General features: G+C 37.9%; 1 protein-coding gene across 1 annotated transcript in view; it reads left to right on the forward strand.

The window, feature by feature from the left end:
• USP45 (ubiquitin specific peptidase 45) overlaps nucleotides 1-19,970 on the forward strand; it is a 71,365-nt gene that overhangs the window by 4,317 nt on the left and 47,078 nt on the right. The window contains exons 2-5 of the mRNA XM_080806020.1: nucleotides 154-272; nucleotides 4,212-4,384; nucleotides 5,741-5,844; nucleotides 11,682-11,782. Coding sequence (XP_080662146.1) covers nucleotides 173-272; nucleotides 4,212-4,384; nucleotides 5,741-5,844; nucleotides 11,682-11,782 — 478 coding nt within the window. The 5' untranslated portion in view covers nucleotides 154-172. The remainder of the gene's footprint in view (nucleotides 1-153; nucleotides 273-4,211; nucleotides 4,385-5,740; nucleotides 5,845-11,681; nucleotides 11,783-19,970) is intronic.

The raw sequence follows: 19,970 nt of genomic DNA on the forward strand, positions 1-19,970 counted from the left end.
GATGTCTTTGGTTTCACCTGATGTTCTCCTCTTCTTTTGATGTACTAGGGCCCAACTAAAACTGAAGTCATTTCTATTTTAATATACATTAAGTAATAGACCTAAAATTTTAATTTTGAGGATTAAAGTGTATTCATTTCCCCCTACCCCCAGCCTTTTCAGTAAGTAACAGATGCGGGTGAAAGAGCCTTCCAGAGCTTTGCCCGAGAAAGCCACAAGAAGTAAAAGGCCTGCTCTACCTCGTGATGAAGACTCTTCAGACGACGCTGCTGGTAAATTGTGACCTCTGGCTTCCTGAATAGCGTTGTGGAAAATAACCATATATGTTTTTAATCAAGAAGTCCTTTTGCTCTTTATTTCCACTGTTTTCTGCATGAACTGTAAAATCAGCTTGTCTAGTTCCAGGACATCTGGGTGATGTTTTTATTGAGATTTCGTTTAGTTTATGAAGTAACTTAGAATTGGCATCTGTTTGTTGTTTTCCATTTCTCATGACCTGTTAAAGCCAGGCCTTCAAGCCTGGGGGGTAACTGGGGAGTTGCTGGGCTCAGGCTCGCTTTTCTCTTGAGCTTCATGCCTTCTGTTTCAGCTTTTCCAAGAATTTTCCCTACTTTCCCATAGCTCTCCATTTAAAAAGATGTTTTTAATTTTTATTTCTACTTTTAAGTATTTTTAACTTGGATAATGTTTCAGGATAGATTGTTGTACTGAGGGAAGTCTGAATTCTATCTTTAAGCATTTGTTTCATTCTGTGAATATGATTTTTTCTCAGGGATTCTGATGATTCTTATGTTAGCTCTTCCTTGCCTGTCTTCTAGTTATTTTTTCTCAAATCTTCTGAAACTCCTACTTCCTTTTCATTTTGCTTGCTCTTTTCCTTTTTATCTTTTACAGTGTTTTCTGCAGTGTGCCCTTTTTAGTTTTATCATCCTTTTTGTGGTTTTATTTATTTTTTCTTCCATTTCTATCCTGAGCTCTACCAGTCACTTCCTACTGTTTTGCCACCGCATGCTGGAACATTTGCTTCTTCTGTTTTTTATTTTTATTTCATGGTGGTGATTTCTGTGCCATTTGTTTTTCCTTTTTTCTTATATTGGATAGAAATGGTGGCTTTGATTTTTCCTTGATTTCTCATTCTTTGATGTAGGGTTGCCTTTCTTGGACCAGGTAGTTTTAGAATATTTGTGTAAGAAGGAGGGCCATAGCACTGTCGAGACCAGCTGGAATTTTGAGTGCGAGCTCAGTTAGCCTGTATTTCTTTCCACCCAAGAGGGTTATGCAGCCCTGGGGTTGTTCCCGGAATCTGAAGATCTCTTCTCCCCTCCTGCCATAGAGACAAGACTGTTTCTGGCAAATTTGGCTTCTTTGTTTCTCACTTAGTGAATTGGAGATTGCCTTCCTTTGCTTCTTAAAACAAAACCGGCTCTAGGGGCTCTCCTGCCAGGGTTGTTGCAGCCCGGAGATTAAGGTTTCATTCTGCGTCTGGGAAGCACGCGGGGTTCTCTGTGAGACCTACCGCTGCAGTGTGCTCTCTGCTTCCTTCTGTATGCACTCCTGTTTGAGCTCTGCTGTGTTGTCCGGGGAGGGCCCTGCCACTGGATTTATGACATGGGGCTTCAGAAAATGAATTGGGCGTTTTTGTTTTCTACTCTTGTTGACCTTGGACAATTTCTGGGAGGAAAATGGGGAAGTGTTCATTTTATTTTTTATTTTATTTTATTTGAAGATTTTATTTATTTATTTGAGAGATACTGAGAGAGAGAGCGAGCATGAGAAGGCTAGGGTTAGAGGGAGAAGCAGACTCCCTGCTGAGCAGAGATCCTGATCTGGAACTCAGGACATCAGGATCATGACCTGAGCCAAAGGCAGTCGCTTAACCAACTGAGCCACCCAGGTGCCCAGAAGTGTTGATTTTAGACTATCATTTGTAAACTGAAGGACTTCCCTGTAAAGTTTTTTAATATTTAAAGTGAAAAACGTGGATTTTAATTTATTGTTTTTTTATTTGTTTATGTGAAACAACTCTAGACTTTAATATATTTATGTATTTTATTCAGGAATCTTGAGGAGACTTATTTGGCATATGAAATTTACACAGTTGTATGATTAAAGAAATTACAGAAGACTGAGGAAATTTTATTAGCACAGAAATTTTTTTTACATCCCCCCCACCAAAAGATTGTGAATATTATTTAAACACTGGTTAACTCTTGTAAGAAAACATAAAACTTTGAAATTTACTTATAAAAAGTATGTATGGTTGAGACATTTAAAAGCTCATAGAGTTAATTTGGACTCCTAGAACCTTTTTATCATGAATTCACTTGTCTCTGGATTCATTAACAATTTCAGTTTTATAAGTCTGAATTGTAGACTCAGACAATAGTTAAGTTGTGTCCTGGCCAGATCCCACCCCAGAGATGATATAGAAAGTATATGGAATGATTTTTAGCCTTAGAAATTTAAAATATAAAAAACTCAAAGCATTGATATCTAGTAACCCACTTCTATGTCCTGTATTTGTGTGGTCATCTATCAGTCTTCCTCAGAGCACCCCTTTCTTTAATGCATGTGTCCTTGCTTTTCATATATAGGACTCTGGAATTCCTCCTTTTGTGTCTATTCTTATAACTTGCTTTTGGTGTAAAATTAGAAGTCCTAATCTTTCACCAGATTTACACATTATTTTTGTTGAAATTATATTTTATAATAAGTCACTTGTCAGGAGTCACATACTTAGGCTTCAGGATGAAGAGAACTAATGCTTCGTCTCTCACTAGTTAACTAATAGGTGAAAAGGAGTGCTGTGCACTTGGGAAGGAAAGTGGAAAAAGTTGAAATGTACATACTCCTGCTTCCCTCTTCAAATTACTCAGTCTTTCCTTTGTTGTTTACTTTTAGTGGATAGTTGTAGTTTTGGTGTTTCAAATAGTTGAGGTGGAAAGATAGAAATGTTCAGGTATTTGGGAGAAGTGGAAATGTCATTGTGTCCTTGGGAGAAGAACACGATTATCTGAAGAAATAAAAACTTATTAGCTGATTTAGTTCAGTTGTCTCCACACAGTGCACCCGGTGGGACTCTGTTATAAAGGATAATTAAGGACCATGCAGAGTCACTTGTTATTTGGAAATATTCATTAAGGAGAATTCTTGTTCCTGTAAATTATGCCATTGTTTTTTCCACTTTCTCCTTTCTCTCAATAGTGATGAAAATAGCATCTGAGCAGAGGTAGGCTCTGTGGAAAGATTTTGTGTGTATATTTTATTTATTTATTTATTTAAAGATTTTATTTGACAGAGAGAGAGATCACAAGTCGGCAGAGAGGCAGGCAGAGAGAGAGGGAGAAGCAGGGTCCCTGCTGAGCAGAGAGCCCGATGTGGGATTCAATCCCAGGACCCTGAGATCATGACCTGAGCTTGAAGGCAGAGGCTTAACCCACTGAGCCACCCATGTGCCCCTTTGTGTGTATATTTTAATGAGAAGAAAAATATTCAAAATGCTTGACCTGCTCACTGATTATCTATCTATTTATTTATTAAACTCTTTATTTTTAAAGTAATTTTGAATTAATAGGAAGGTTCAAAGAGATATACAAGGGGGTCCCATTCACCCTTCACCCAATCCCTCCTGATTTAACATCTAGTATTTCTTTTTTTTTTTTTTTTTAAGATTTTATTTGATTATTTGACAGAGGCTTTAACCCACTGAGCCACCCAGGTGCCCCAATATCTGGTATTTCTACAGTACAATGTTAACACCAGGAAAATGGCATCCATACAATCCTTAAAGCTTATTCTGATTTCACCAAGATATGCAAGGCCTCGTGTGTGTGTGTGTGTGTGTGTGTGTGTCTGTGTCTATGTGAGTGGGTATAACTCTGCGCACTTTTATTACATGTGTAGTTTTGTATAACCGACACAGTTGAGTAACTTGACTGCCCCATCACCACCCCCAAGGTTTACCTGTTTATAGCCACACTCCATCCATGGTCCCTGGCAGCCACAAATCTGTTCTCCAAATTACCAATCATGTTATTTCACAAATGCTTTATAAATGGAACCATACAGTATGTATCCTTTTGAGTTACTTTGTTTTTTGGATCTCTTTTCTTTTTAGTTACAGCATTTTAATGCTACTGACTTTTGCTTACTTGATGTTAGCTCTTTGGTTTAGCAAAGAAAATGTTCCCATTTCGTTTTGTCTCATTCAGCAGGTTTCACTTGCCAGCATGTAAGTCATGCTATCAGTGTGAATCATGTGAAGAAAGCAATAGCTGAGAATGTGTGGTCAGTTTGCTCAGAATGTTTAAAAGAAAGAAGATGCTGTGATGGGCGGCCAGTACTTCCCTCTGACATTTGGTTGTGCCTCATGTGTGGTTTTCAGGTGAGAAAAGTGATTTTTATCTGTGAGTTTGTCTTAAATATGTTTCTTAAATGCTTATTGTAAGTTAGACTATTGGTAATGTTTAGAACTTAAAATAAATTTATTCATGTTTAGATAGATTTCTCCAAGGTTGAACTAAGAAACATTTGTTAAGGTAAAATAAAAGGTGTATTATCTTCAGAAAGCAATCACACGTGGTTTAGAAATACTTTGAAAGGGAATCCAACATACTTGCAGTAGTTCTCATGTCTGGACCTGCCTTTACCTGACCTGTATTTACTTAAGAAATAGATCCAAGTTTTTTTTACATCTTACTAGATTAACTTTTTTTCTCTCTACAAAAGGATTCTTTTTTTTTTCCAAAACAATTTTTTAACATCTTAGAAGCTATTAATATCTGTAATATTTTTTTGAATAACATTTAAGATGTCTATAGTTTTTCTAAAATAAGAGGAATGCTTATTACCTCACATAGTTCGTAAGTAAGACCCCTTCAGGATTAGTTAATTCAATGAAAAGAGCACTGAAAACTGAAATTTCTTCCATTTTTCTTTTGTCCACCCTCAATTTCATAGCTTTTTATGGCCAAATATGGTTCATGCATTATATGTCATACAGCAAACCTCAAAGGCCAGAAAGAGGGCAAAAAGGACATCCCTTTCCTGTTTTTTTGTTTTTTTTGTTTTAAATTATTTTTGTTAACATATAATGTATTATTTGACCCAGGGGTACAGGTGTGTGAATCATCAGGCTTATACATCTCATAGCCCTCACCATAACCCATACCCACCGCAATGTCCATAACCCCACCACCTTATCCCTACGCCCCCACACCCCAGCAACCCTCAGTTTGTTTTGTGAGATTAAAAAACTTTTCCCAGAAACATCTAGCAGACTGCCCCTCATGTCGCATTGACCAGAACTGGATCTCATTTCTTTACTTAGCTGGTAAGGGAAATTACTGTGATTGGTCTGAGTCTCATTAGTTGCCAGTGGGTTTGGGAGGAGGCGTGGACAGTATTAGAAAATGTGTTTATGGCGGGGGAGGGGGGGCACTGATCTGCAAGGATGCTTGGTGCCCCACAGTGTGCAAGGCAGAGAGTATGTTCATTTTTAAATAATAGGGAAATGAACTTGGCCCATGATTGTTTTAGGCAAATACTATATTACAAAAAGCAAGGTAGCCTCTTTGCAAGAAATTAAACTTAATGAGAATCTATATTATTTTCTGAAACTTTTCTCTCCTGCTTGAAATTAAAAACCAAAACTTTTCTAATCGTGAGTATGATTTAAGTTTTGATTAATTTGAAACAAACCGATATGTAATCGTACAAATAGCATTCTGTTCATTTTTAGGGATGTGGTAGAAACTCAGAAGGCCATCATTCACTGAAGCACTACAAGAGTTGGAGAACAGACTCTCATTGTATTACAGTTAGTCTGAGCACATGGGTTATATGGTAAGTTGGATTTTCTTACCGCTTGTGTCCACTACAAAAAAATACCATTTTCTTTGAGCTTTACAAGGTAAACTATTTAAAGATATTATACCCTCTTATGCTTTTTATCCTGAACACAACCTGTGGAATACTTCAAGAAAATTCACATTACCTGTGAATATAAAACTTAAATAAGGAAAAATTTAGTCATCCCTTTTTTTTTTTTTTATACATTTTCTTCATAGGATAGAGAAACATTTTTCCTAGTTGATTTCTCATAATGAACTTGCTGAGACAGGAATTCCAGAGTACTAGGAAAGGAAAGTGCTCCAAAAGCAGTCAGGTGGTTTGGTGATTCCCTGGAGGGGAAAGGGTAAGCCAGGTGATTCTACTACTTAATCCTGGCTGGGAACCAAGTTCAGTTCCCTGGTTTTACATATAAGGACACTGAGTATCATTTACTTTTTTATAGTTACAAAGTAAACGTCCAGGCACTAAAACAAGTCTTTGATTCCCTAGTTTCTTACTAGCAAGGCATACTGGCTTCGGTGACATAAATGGATACTGTATCAAAAAGCTTCCCAGATGTTTTACCACAAAATTTTTCTTTTTTAAATGTATATATGCATCTTTTTCAACAGAAATTTTCTAAAATTTTCAAAAGCTTTCAAGTTTTCCTTGAATGAATTTTCAGAGGTTTTCACAGAAATACTTTAACTTTGTGTTTTTATTTCTCAGATCTAAAATTAATATAGCAATATTTTGGCTTATAGAAGAAATCATCATCTTATAATATAAATTCATGACATGGGTCAGGTGTTGCTGCATTTGTGTTTTTGTTGTTTCCAAGTAATAATATTGGGGGGAATGAGGAAAGCATAGAGACAGATTACTATGTAAATGATACATTGGAGTAAGGGAGAGGAGGATGATGATGCCATGGTGTGGCAGCTGAAGAAATACTTTTCTGTAGCCTGAGTGGAGCAGTGGTCTCCCAACAATGGGGCCCATCACAGTCTCCAGGAAGTCTCGTTAAAATAGACTGCTGGGCTTCGGACTAGAGATTCTGATTTAGTAGTTCTTGGGTGGGACCTAAGAATTTCATTTCTAGGGGCGCCTGGGTGGCTCGGTGGGTTAAGCCGCTGCCTTCGGCTCAGGTCATGATCTCAGGGTCCTGGGATTGAGTCCCGCATCGGGCTCTCTGCTCAGCAGGGAGCCTGCTTCCTTCTCTCTCTTTCTTTGCCTGCCTCTCTGCCTACTTGTGATCTCTCTCTCTGTCAAATAAATAAATAAATAAATCTTAAAAAAAAAAAAAAAAAAGAATTGCATTTCTAACAAGTTCCTAGGATTGCCGGTGCTGCTGGCCTGGGGACCACAGTTTGAGGACTACAGAAATTGAGGAAGGTTGGGGGAGAGTTGAGTGGCACCTGGTAGAATAGGCTTATTTCAAGTGAGTCTGTGTCAGAACTTCTGTTGTAGCTCTTAGGACCATAATTATGGTGTGAATCATGATGTAATTTCAGAAAAAAAACCCTCAAAAAACCAAAAAAACAAAGCACACAAAAACCAAAACAAGTTACCTAGCATAATAGTGTTGTTAGTTTTAACTTTATTGATTTTGTAATTTTATTTTTATGCTTAATTATTTAATTTTGCTTTCATAGATATATAGACCTATAAGGATAATCAATTATTGATCATTTTGTGAGTAGACTGTTAGATATGTATTATAATAAAAATAATTTAAGTCATATTTGAGGATCTGTAAAATTTTTTTCCTTTCTAAGGAAGAAATTCAAGCTGGTCATATGCATTTACAGAATCTTAGAGGTTGGAACTACTTTCTTTTTCCCATCTAATTCCTTTTTTTTTAAAGATTTTTTGTTTTTTATTTGACAGACAGAGATCACAAGTAGTCAGAGAGGCAGGCAGAGAGAGAGGGGGAAGCAGGCTCCCCACTGAGCAGAGAGCCCTGGCTCTCTGGCTTGAGCCCAGGACCCTGGGGTCGTGACCTGAGCTGAAGGCAAAGGCTTTAACCCACTGAGCCACCCAGGCACCCCCCCCCATCTAATTCTTAAACCTTAAAAAGTTTAACAATTTTTGGGGTGCCTGTGTGGCTCAGGTACTTCTGCCCTCGGCTCAGGTCATGATCTCAGGGTCCTGGGTCCTGGGTCCTGGGATGGAGCACCACATCAGGCTCCCTGCTCTTCAAGGAGTCTGCTTCTCCCTCTGTCCCTTCCCCCCTTTTCACATGCTTGCTCATATTCTCTCAAATAAATAAATAAAATCTTAAAAAGCTTAACGATTTCAGTAGAAAACTTTACTAATTTTGATTAAAGGCCAACTTGAACTAGAAAAAAAAACCTTAGAAACCCTAAAAAAGAAAGGAATATGGTAGATTTGATTTAATTATGGCTAATAAAGTGTTGCTCAGTAGTGGATTTAATGCTGCTTTAACAGGTAATAATTACTAGCACAGTGGCTTCTTACCTCTGACTTTCTTCAGAATCACAGAGGTGGAATTTGAAAAATCCATCGGTACCATTCATTGGTCCTCTGTTAAATCAGGGCTTTTATATTGTTAAATTCCATACATGATTCTTAGTCCTGACCAGTGTTAAGAGGCACTGGTTTAGCACTTAAAGTTAACATAGAAGTTGAGTGTTTTTATTTATCTTTTTACTTTTTCAGGTGAGTGCTTTTAAAGTACTTAAATGTTGGTTGAAAAGTATAGCATTTCCCCTATACTTTTATTACTTTACTGATTTGTGAGCCCTCCTGTGTCCTAGTTTCTCATCTGTAAAAAGGAAGTATTATACTTCTGGAAAGCTAATTATTTTAAAAATGATAATACTTTTTTTGGCTGTTGTGAGGAATTAAACCAGAAAATGCATGTAAAGCATTTACAGTAGTGCCTGACACAAGTAGAAGCTCAATTAAAATTTTTTTTGGTTATTTTTAATGGGAACAAGTAGAATGAATTCATGTTGAGCTGTCCTCTTTTCTCCAAATCCACTGCCATTGTGTAGTTTTTATTTACATTTTCTTTTTGTACTCTTAAAGTGACAATATATTTTATAGCAAGTAAAAATTAAATTATAGCATCAGTAAAAATTTCTTGACATTTCAGTATTTTGCAAATGAGCAGTTTTTATTATTTTTGGCAATAGTTACTTATCAGTAAATTTTGAGGGTTTTTAGTAGTGTAAATCTGGTAACTACGTTGTTTGAATTCCATCATGGTCTATTAGAAAAGATGTTCTGGGAATGTTTTCTGTGGCTTGTTTCCTTCACAGGTTTATCTATGTACCCGTGTATTTCCTTTTTTCTTTTCTTTTTTTTTTTTCTTTTTAAGATTTCATTTATTTATTTGACAGAGAGATAGCACAAGTAAGCAGAGTGGCAGGCAGAGTGAGAGAGAGAAGCACGCTCTCTGCTGAGCAGGGACCCTGATTCGGGGTTTGATCCCAGGACCCTGGAATCATGACATGAGCTGAAGGCAGCCACTTAACCAACTGAGCCACCCAGGCGCCCCATACGTGTGTATTTCTGTATGAAGCAATAAAGTAATATTTGTATTTTGTGTATGAGTAAATATTTGACTGAGTTTTGAGTGCTGTTTAAAATAGGAACCCAGACCTAGTTTGTAGCCATTAATCTCAGACCACTAGTAATTATAAGAAGATTGTGAATATGTAGTGTGTTGGCATAGCACTTAATATTTAGGGGTGCCTGGGTGGCTCAGTGGGTTAAAGCCTTTGCCTTCAGCTCAGGTCATGATCTCAGGGTCCTGGGATCGAGTCCCGCATCAGGTTCCCTGCTCAGGGAGCCTGCTTCCCCCACCTCCCCCGCCCTCTGCCTGTCTCTCTGCCTACTTGTGATCTCTCTCTGTCAAATAAATAAAATCTTTAAAAAAAAAACACTTAATATTTATAAAACACTTTCAACATATTCCAATATATGTTCTTATTTAACCATTGGATCTTATGAAGATATGTAAGATATTATGAAGCAAGTAATGATAATACATAAAAAAAATCTTTATTAATACTATATGCATTAATGAGTAGACTTAGTAGAGGGCAGCTTTCTAGAAAGAAATGTGCTTTTGAAAATCTTTGGGAACTCTCTTCCCAACTAGGCCCCAAATAAAACAAACACTTAGCCAGTCTTCCCCTCTCTGTAAGTGGCATCTCCATCACTTAAGTATTCAGGCCAGAAGCCTAGCACTTACTTTCTTTCCCTTTCTATTTTTAAATCCTTTAACAAAAGTAGACAAAATGGTATAATGATACCCTCCATACCTGTCATCCAACTTGAAACATTCCCAACTCTCAGCAAGTCTTTCCTCTAGACCAGAATTTCTCGATCTCAGGACTGTCGTCATTTGAGCTGACAGTTCTTTGCTGTGAGAGGACTGCCTTGTATGTCACAAGAGGTCTAGCTGTCTACCCAGTGGATGCCGGTAGCAGCTTCCCCAGTTGTGACAATGAGACATGTCTCAAAACATTACCAAATGTCCCCTGAGGGGCAAAATTGCTCCTGTTTGAGATTCTCCAACTTACCCTCATCCACTTCCCCCTTTCCATGGCAGTTATTATTATTTTTTTAAAGATTTTATTTATTTATTTGACAGAGAGACACAGTGAGAAAGGGAACACAGGAGTGGGAGAGGGAGAAGCAGGCCTCCCGCCAAGCAGGGAGTCTGATGTGGGGCTCGATCCCAGGACCCTGAGATGACATGAGCCGAAAGCAGGCATTTAACGACTGAGCCACCCAGGTGCCCTGGCATGGCAGTTATTTTTATATTTCTCTGTTTCTACCTGTAATTTCTGTAAAATAAATCTGTTCATTTCTCTCTTGCTTCTACCCTGACCTTCTATTCCTGATTTCCTCCATCTGACATTTGTCAGAGTGATGTGGTTTTTTTTTTTTGGTTGGTTGGTTGTTTTTTAAAATTTATTTGACAGAGAGAGATCACAAGTAGGCAAGAGCAGGCAGAGAGAGAGAGAGAGGGAAGCAGGCTCCCTGGCGAGCAGAGAACCCGCTGCGGGACTCGATCCCAGGACCCTGAGATCATGACCTGAGCCAAAGGCAGAGGCTTAACCCACTGAGCCACCCAGGTGCCCCTCCAGTCTGTATTTTAAAAACATCACTCTCGGGGCACCTGGGTGGCTCAGTGGGTTAAGCCTCTGCTTTTGGCTCAGGTCATGATCTCAGGGTCGTGGGATCGAGTCCCGAATCGGGTTCTCTGCTCGCCAGGGAGCCTGCTTCCCTCTCTCTCTCTCTGCCTGCTCTCTGCCTACTTGTGATCTCTGTCAGATAAATGGATGAAATCTTAAAAAAAAAAAAAAAATACAGATTGGATCACATCACTTCCCTGCTTAAAAAACTCCTCATGGCTTTCCATTACACTTAGGATAAAGTACCAGAACTTTAATTTGAATGATAAGGGTCTGTATGAACTCTCTCCTGCTCATTTCTCTAGACTTACCTAATGCCTCACTCTATGTACATTACCCCCCATTTTATTTATTTATGTATTTTTAAAAGATTTTATTTATTTATTGGACAGATAGAGATCACAAGTAGGCAGAGAGGCAGGCAGAGAGAGAGAGAGGAGGAAGCAGGTTCCCTGCTGAGCAGAGAGCCCGATGCGGGGCTCCATCCCAGGACCCTGGGATCTTGACCCGAGCTGAAGGCAGAGGCTTTAACCCACTGAGCCACCCAGGCACCCCTACCCACCCCCCCATTTTAAAGACAAGACTGGGTAAATATCAACTTTACTACTTTATTACCTGGTGTGCAAAATTATTGAAGATGATTTCATATTTACTTACATATTTATATTTTTTCAGGTGTTACGAATGTGATGAAAAATTATCAACACAGTGTAATAAGAAGGTTTTGGCTCAAACAGTTGATTTTCTCCAGAAGCATGTTTCTAGAACACAAACAGGTAAGTTAAGCAGTTGCTAAAGAAATTTATATTAATGTATAGTATTTTATATTTCATACAGAGAGTTTATAAGTTCATAAGTAGTACCTTAGATTTTACTGAGAGCTCTCCACACAAGTGCCATGCATTCTTAGGTAGTAATCTTGTGATGTTATGTTGTGTTGTATTTACATAACTAATATGAGAAGCTAGAGAGGGTAGTGACTAGATCGTGGGCTTCTGAGTCAGACCAGTGCTGAGTTTGAATTCAGGCTCCACTTAAATTTCTTACTATCTGTGTGTCCTTTACTTCTTAGTTTGCTTACTTTAAAAATTAGGATGATAATTCCAATGCGTGCGGTTACTGTGAGCCTTAGAGAAAATGTTTTCTGAAAATTTAGAAATGATGAATGTAAAAATGCTTGCATGGTGCCCAACACCTGTTTATGGAGTGATATCTGTTCTTCGTTATGTAATCATAGTGTGGCTCTGACACTAACCACCAGGAGTTAGGCTAACCTTGCAGATTAAGGGCTTGCTTAGTCCAACTCAAGATTAAACTCACTTCCGACACCATCCTCAAGCTCCCAGGCTTTCAGGCTGTCCACATTTCTGACAAACTGGCTGTAAATTTAGGTGTTCCCACTATCCTTCTTAGATGAATAATTTGCTAGAATGACTCAGAGAACTCAGGAAAGTCCTATAGTTAAAATTATAGTTTTATTATAACAGGAAAAAGATACAAATTAGGACCAGCTAAAAGAATAGACACATAGGGCAAGAACTAGAAAAGTCCCAAGCATGAATCTCCTGTATCTTCTTGTGGAGTCAGGACACATTACCCTCCCGGCACACTGATGTTTATGACACACAAAGTATTGTTAACCAGGAAAGCTATCTGGAGCTGGGGTGTCCAGAGTTTTTAGTTGGTGTTTCATTGGATAGGTACCACTGCTGGAATCATTGACCACATAGTTGAACTCAGTCTCTGGTACCTCAGCCCTCTAATCACACGTTGGTCTTTCTGGCATGGCTAGCTGCCATCCTGAGTAATCTTATCAGCATAAATTGTCTAGGGGCCCACCGAGAATAAGAAAGACACTCCTGTCCCTCTGGAAATCCCAGGATATAGGGGTTACTTCTCAGGAACCTGGTTCCTGAGAGGCCAAATCCTTTCTCATTCAATAGTAATGTATTATATATTATATACTTTGTTAGTTATGTATGTTGTTGTCTAACATATAAACAATGTATAATACATATTAATCTAAATGAAGAGTGTGTAGGGAAGCAGTTTGTTCATTCAGAAATATTAAGTGCCTGCCACATGCTGGGTTTTATACTTTATTCAATATTAGTGATAAAACAAAAAACAGTTTTATATTGCTCTTTTGGAGTGTATAGTATAGTGGGAAAGACAGACCAAAAATATATGTATGTATTTCTTTTTTTTTTTTTTTTAAAGATTTTATTTATTTGTCAGTGAGAGAGAGTACACACAAGCAGGCAGAGAGGCAGGCAGAGAGAGAGGAGGAAGCAGGCTCCCTGCCGAGCAAGGAGCCTGATGCGGGACTCGATCCCGGGACCCCAGGATCATGACCTGAGCCGAAGGCAGCGGCTTAACCAACTGAACCACCCAGGAGTCTCATATGTATGTATTTCTTCAAAGGAAAGAAGAGATTGCGGGGCTAGGTGATAATCTAGTGGTCACAGTGATCAAAAAAGGCCAGCATAGCTGGAGTGTAGTTTGTTGAGAGAGAGTAGAACGAAATGAAGAAGTGAGTGGGGAAAGAAAATAAGTGGGTAGGAGTTTGTGAGGGATACTGTAAGGAATTCCGTGGTAAAGAATTTTTATTTCATTGGAAGTGTAATGGAAGCTATTAAAGTGTTTTGAGTGGGGGAGTAATGTCATTTCATCTTTTTAAAATAACGTTACTCCGATTTCTGTATGGACTGTTGGAGTTAAGAGTGAAGGTAAGGAGATCATTAAGAAGGTCAGAGGTGGTTGTTGTGGTAGGGCAAATGAGAAACCAGGAGGGGCACTGGTGGAAAGTGGGTGGAATAGATGTAGTGAGTGAGGGAGAGTGGGGAGAATCCAAACTCACCTTAGGGTTTTGGTACTAGGTGAATGGGTGAATGGACATGATCGTTTTGAAATGCCTTTGGTGCAGAATTGAACTGCTTAGTGGGTGGCATTCAGAAAATGAGAAATTATATTAAAATATACTAGTCGTTAGCTATATTTTCTATAGCCCAATATACAAGCATTTTTGTTAGCTATTGCTCAAGACAATAATGGCAAACAAATTGGCAAAAGAACTGGAGGAGGTAAACATGGGTTCTGGACAGCAGTAGAAATGATTAATTTTTTTTCACTCATTTATTTATTTAGCAAACATGTATTGAAACGTTTCTCTGTCCCAGGCATACTAGTCATAGCTCCAATTCTGCTCAAGAACCAGGAAAATGTGATGACGCTAGACATTTAACACTTAAGGAACGGCTTAGGGTCTTAATGCTGCCTTCTGAAGACTGCACACTTACTGTGCTTTTTTGGCCACGAGAAGATATGTGGGGATATCCAGGGGTGGCAAAAGTGCAATTACAGAAATTTTTTTTTTTTAAGATTTTATTTATTTATTTGTCAGAGAGAGAGAGAGCGAGCGAGCACAGGCAGACAGAGTGGCAGAGGGAGAAGCAGGCTCCCTGCGGGGCAAGGAGCCCGATGTGGGACTTGATCCCAGGATGCCAGGATCACGACCCGAACCGAAGGCAGCTGCTTAACCAACTGAGCCACCCAGGTGTCCCCAATTACAGAAAATATTTTATCTGAATTTTTTTTCCATCTTAGAGGTTCTTCGAGATTAAAAATAAAGCCAGTCTGATTTCATTCCATTTCTACAGATTTCTTGAGTATTTATTATCATAAAGGATATAAGGTAGGGAGCATGGAATGATATGGTCAGTAGAAAGAACATGGGCTTTGTCGGGGTGTGGGTTCTGGCATTCAAATTTGACTCTTTCAATCACTGGCTCTTTGACCTGGGGCAGGTTACAGTTCATCTGAACCTCATTTTCCTCAGCAGTTCCTCCCTCTTTTCCGTGGTGTTTCAGGGAATAGAGATTGATGAGTTCTTATCCTAAAGAATAATAGTAAGTAGAATAGAGTTGTATTTTGAGTGATGTTCAAACAGAGTCCTTCAAATATTCAAAAAGGGTTGAAATGTTCAATTGAAAAGAACTGAGAAAGAATTGTGAATGAGTTGGTTTTCAAGCTGACCCTTAAAGGAAGAATTTTGGATAGGCAGAGACGAGAAAAGCAATCATTTCAGGTAGTGGAACCCCACCGGTGTAACCCTTAATTGTGTTTGTGGAACTATGGGTAGCACCTGGGATAATGGGAACAGGTTCTTGAGGGAGTTTGAGAGTGTGTCAAGCCTTCAAAGTTAGGGAGAGACAGTTCTGAATTCAAGGTTTCCTGAAGTTCCAGGTCAAAATGTCATTATCTTTCTGTTCCAAGCTACAATATCTCTCAGGCAAGTTTGATTTAAAATAAGATGCATTGACATTCTAGAAATAAGTTTTTTGGGATAGTAATCTGCAATATTCTTTCTTGTGTGATGCTTTATTTTTATAAAATACATTAAAAATCAGATCTGAAAGTTCTGTTGAGGTTTGTAGGAATGCCGATTATGATTATGCAACTATTTTAAATGATAATTGTGAAGACTGTAGAAATATAAAAATGTATATGGTAATTTAACAAGAATATGAAACTAAATTGTGTTTTAGGAGGGAAGATAAGAATGTTTTTAAAGGATTCTGTTTATATTTTGCTCTAAGAAAAATAACTGCTGAGAAAAGCCTGTACCTGTACTTTATGCATGTTTTTAAGTTATGCAAAGTCTGAACAGTTTCATGTCTAATACATTAATTTAGCTACTCTGCACAGAGAATCTCGGCCAGTGCCCCAACCATTTGTAAATACCACCAGCTCCGTGAATCTCAGCTTTTGGTCTCAGTAGTCCTTTAGATTCTGAAAAAATTAGTGAGGACTTAAAGAGTTTTGTTTGGGTAGGTTATAGCTATCAATATTTATCACATTAGAAATTAAAGTAAAAATTGCAGTATTTATTAAATCACTGAAAAGTAGCAATAATTTCCATGACATGTTAACACAAATCATGTTTTAAGGAAAGATAACTTTTTTGTAAAACAACACAAACTTAATAAATGGCATTATTTTACATTTTTGTAAAGCTCCTTAGTGTCTAGCTTAATAAAAATAGTTGCATTCTCCTAATTACTTCTGTATTCAGTCTATGATACCATGGTATCCAGTCGCTAGAAAACTGCATTATATAACTGAGAATGAATGGAAGGGGAAAAAAAAACCCCAAATAATGTCCTAGACTTAATATGAAAATACTTTTGACCTTATGGACCAGGGAAGGGAGGAGGGTGTCTTCAGATCCACTTTTAGAACTGCTGAACTAGCGTATTTCTGTCTGTATTTTCTGTCTTCAACCTTATTTGCCCTGAGTTTCAGCTCACATCCTACTTCAAGGACACTGTCCCAGTCTTTTACCTTATCTTTCCTACTTCTGTGCAGCATACTTCAGAATCTAATAACACAAGGTTTTGTGGTGTTTAGTTTTCCTGTATATGTGTCTTTTAAAAAAATATTTTTTTGAATTTAAATTCAGTTAATTAACATGTAATGTATTATTGGTTTCAGAGGTAGAGTTCAGTGATTCCTCAGTCTTATATAATACCCTCTGCTCCTTACATCATGTGCCCTCCTTAATGTTCATCACCCACTCTATGTGTCTTTCTATGAAACTGCACGTTCCTTGAGGATTGTACCCTGGCTTATATTCTCTTTGATTCTCAGTGTGGCTAAGCAGTAAATACTTGCTGAATTGAACTGAGCTAGCATGTGATGAGTTTTTACTGAAGAAGTAGGAAAAGCTTTGCATTTTCACCAAAAAAGCCCTATTAATCTCAAAATTATCTTATTTATTCATTCAGCTTTTAATATACTTGAGCTTCTACCTTGTGCCAGATGCTGTGCTAGATATTGGAGATACTACAGTGAATGAAACAGATCTATTTCTGTTTCTGCTTTTATTGATCTTCTGGTCAAGTGAGGGATATTGCCAAATCACACTTAATTGGTTAATGATTGCTTACGTACTGCTGTGATGGTGTAAGTGCAGGGGACTATGAGGATACTTCTGAGTAGTAGTGAATGTAGGCTGGCTATTTTTATTTCAAGCCAGAGCTTGCTTTTTTTTTTTTTTTTTTTTTTTTGTTTTACTTATCGTAAGAGAGCTCTAGGGTGCATGAGCAGGGTTGGGGTGGGGGGGAGAAGAAGAGGGAGAAGCAAACTCCCCACTGAGCGAGGGCTTGATCCCAGGATCCTGAGATCATGACCTGAGCCAAAGTCAGATGCTTAACAGGCTGAGCCACCCAGGTGCCCCTAGAGCAAGAGCCTTCAGAGCCAGGACCTGAAGGATATGTAGAAATTAGGTAGACAAAGAGGAAAGGGGTGTGTGTTCAGGTGGAGGAAATAGCTCATTGATGAGGGAGCTTGATTTGTTCAGGGAATTCTGTAGAGCTGTAGGTTGAGTTTTTTGATGCTGGGGGTTGGTGAGAAGGTTAGACTAGATGTAGGTAGAAACAGATATTGAAGGGCCTTGTAAGTTTAGAGTATATCCTGTAGGCAGTTAGGAACCACTAATGGATTTTAAGTGGAGAAGTGAATAATTAGTTTTGTATTTTAGAAAAATCACTAACAGTAACATGGAGATAGACAGAAATGCCTTTATATATATATGCCTACTCAGTCATGTGGCAGGATCAATTTATTATATGACTGAAGATTTTCTGAGGCTAATGGTTCACTAAAAGTTAGTGGAATTTTGAAAATAGACAGGTGATGTAATTATTATTTGGTTCCAAGGTACAGGAGTAGCAGGGCAGGCAAGTTTTTTCTTTTTACTCTTCAAAGATTAAACTTTTCAGCTGTAGAAATGGGCAAATTACATTAATACTACATGACTGGTTTAGGTAATTGCATTAGGCAGTTGAGGAAACCCCAGTGCAGGTTCCCAGAAGAACGCTTACAGCTGTGTAGATTTCACATCTGATGCTAGGATTTGCTTAAAAAAAAAAAATCTGTCTACACCTCCCCCTCAAACACATACTAGAAAATTGAAAACAAGTAAAATCCCCATATAATGAGGTCACATATAAGATAAGATTTTTAAAAAAGCAAGAAAACTTTACTGTGAAAACCAAGAAATATGTATTATTAAAAAGTGGGTCACTGTTCTCTTAAGGCTCATGAGATATGTCACTTTGATAGTCTTGTAAATGTCTTATAAATATTCTACAAGTACTTAATGAATATAGGTATTCCTGATGAACTAATAGCATTGAATATTGATTTGCTTTTTGTGAACTAGATGGATGATTGACAATCCCATATTGTTTTCTGAGTAATTTTGCCCCATAATTTTTTTAAAAAAATATTTTATTTATTTATTTGACAGAGATCACAAGTAGGCAGAGAGGCAGGCAGGGAGAGGGGAAGGGAAGCAGGCTTCCCGCTGAGCAGAAAGCCCATTGCGGGGGCTCAATCCCAGGTCTCTGGGATCATGACCTGAGCCGAAGGCAGAGGCTTTAACACACTGAGCCACCCAGGCACCCCGCGGCCCATAATTTTTCATACTGGGGGGATGCCACTTTCAAAGAGCTTAAAGAGGGCCTGAAATATGTTCTGTTAAATTCATTAAGCTTATGCTTTTGGTATAAAAAAACACAAATTATGTTGGTTCTTTCGGTTTTATTAGGAATAGGTTTGCTGTATCTTTTTTTTTTTTTTTTTTTGGCATGTTTGAGATCTGAAATAATGTATCTGAGGATAAATAATATTGTGCCTTTTTATAGTAACAATTTGAATATAATGTGGTACTTTATAGCTTTTTGTAAAAAAAGGAATACATTTTGTTTTGCTATAAAGTGACCATCAAACACCTCATAAATTTATTTGAATTTTCAAAAATAAGTACTAAAAATAGTTAACTTCCCTGTGTAAAAGGGGTTAGGGACAAAAAGATGCTGGGCATTTAAAAATAACTTATTGTTACCCGTAGGGATGAAAATCCACAGCTCTCCATCGAAACTACAGAACACGAAATTATCTGAGTGACTGTTTTCTCAGTTCTCTCAAAGGCAGCACTAACTAGCTCCTTCGTGAATACATAGGGAGAAGTTAATTGTATACAGTGAGTGCCTACGGCATTAGGGCTTAATTCTTTTAAGAAAAGGTAGACATTTAATATTGCTTGGCAACAGTTTGCAACGATGTGGATGGAACTAGGGGGTGTTATGCTAAGTGAAATAGTCAGAGAAAGACAGTTGTTGTATGATCTCACTGATATGAGGAATTTGAGAAACAAGACAGAGGATCATAGGGGAAGGGAGGGAAAAATGAAACAAGATGAAACCAGAGAGGGAGACAAACCATAAGAGACTCTTAATCTCAGGAAACAAACTGAGGGTTGCTGGAGTAGAGGGGAGTAGGAGGGATGGGGTGGCTGGGTGATGGACATTGGGGAGGGTCTGTGCTTTGGTGAGTGCTGTGAAATGTGTAACACTGTTGATTCACAGACCTGTACTCCTGAGGCAAATAATACATTATATGTTCAAATTCCATTTGAATTAAATACCAGGGAAATATATTAAATTACAATAAAATGGTAATAACAGAAAAAAATATTGCTTGGCAACAAATTTACTAGTCACTGTTTTCAGTTTTCTCCCATGAAACCTGCATCTCTTTGTACTTGCTCTTTATTTCTGTAGGTAGTTTTTTTTGGAATTTTGGACAGTTGAGAAACACACCTTAAATTTTGATGACTGTTGTTATGCTGCCTTCCGGAAAGATTATACAGAGGGTATAGTTGACAAGAATCCCTATTTTCCCGTATTTAGCTTTGTTTACAGTTTTTAGGGGTTTTATATTTTGGCAGTAATGAAGTTTGAAGTTTTAAATATCATCATTACCAGATCCATCAATCTTTCCTGTAAAGATTTTTTAGTCTTTTGGGCCATGCTTTGAAAGACTTTTGTACTCTGCGATTATAAAGATACTCACCTACAATTTCTTGCACATTACTTTTTAATATATGTCTGATTTGAT

The sequence above is a fragment of the Martes martes genome (assembly GCF_963455335.1).
Source record: "Martes martes genome assembly, chromosome: 6".
Lineage (NCBI taxonomy): Eukaryota > Metazoa > Chordata > Mammalia > Carnivora > Mustelidae > Martes > Martes martes.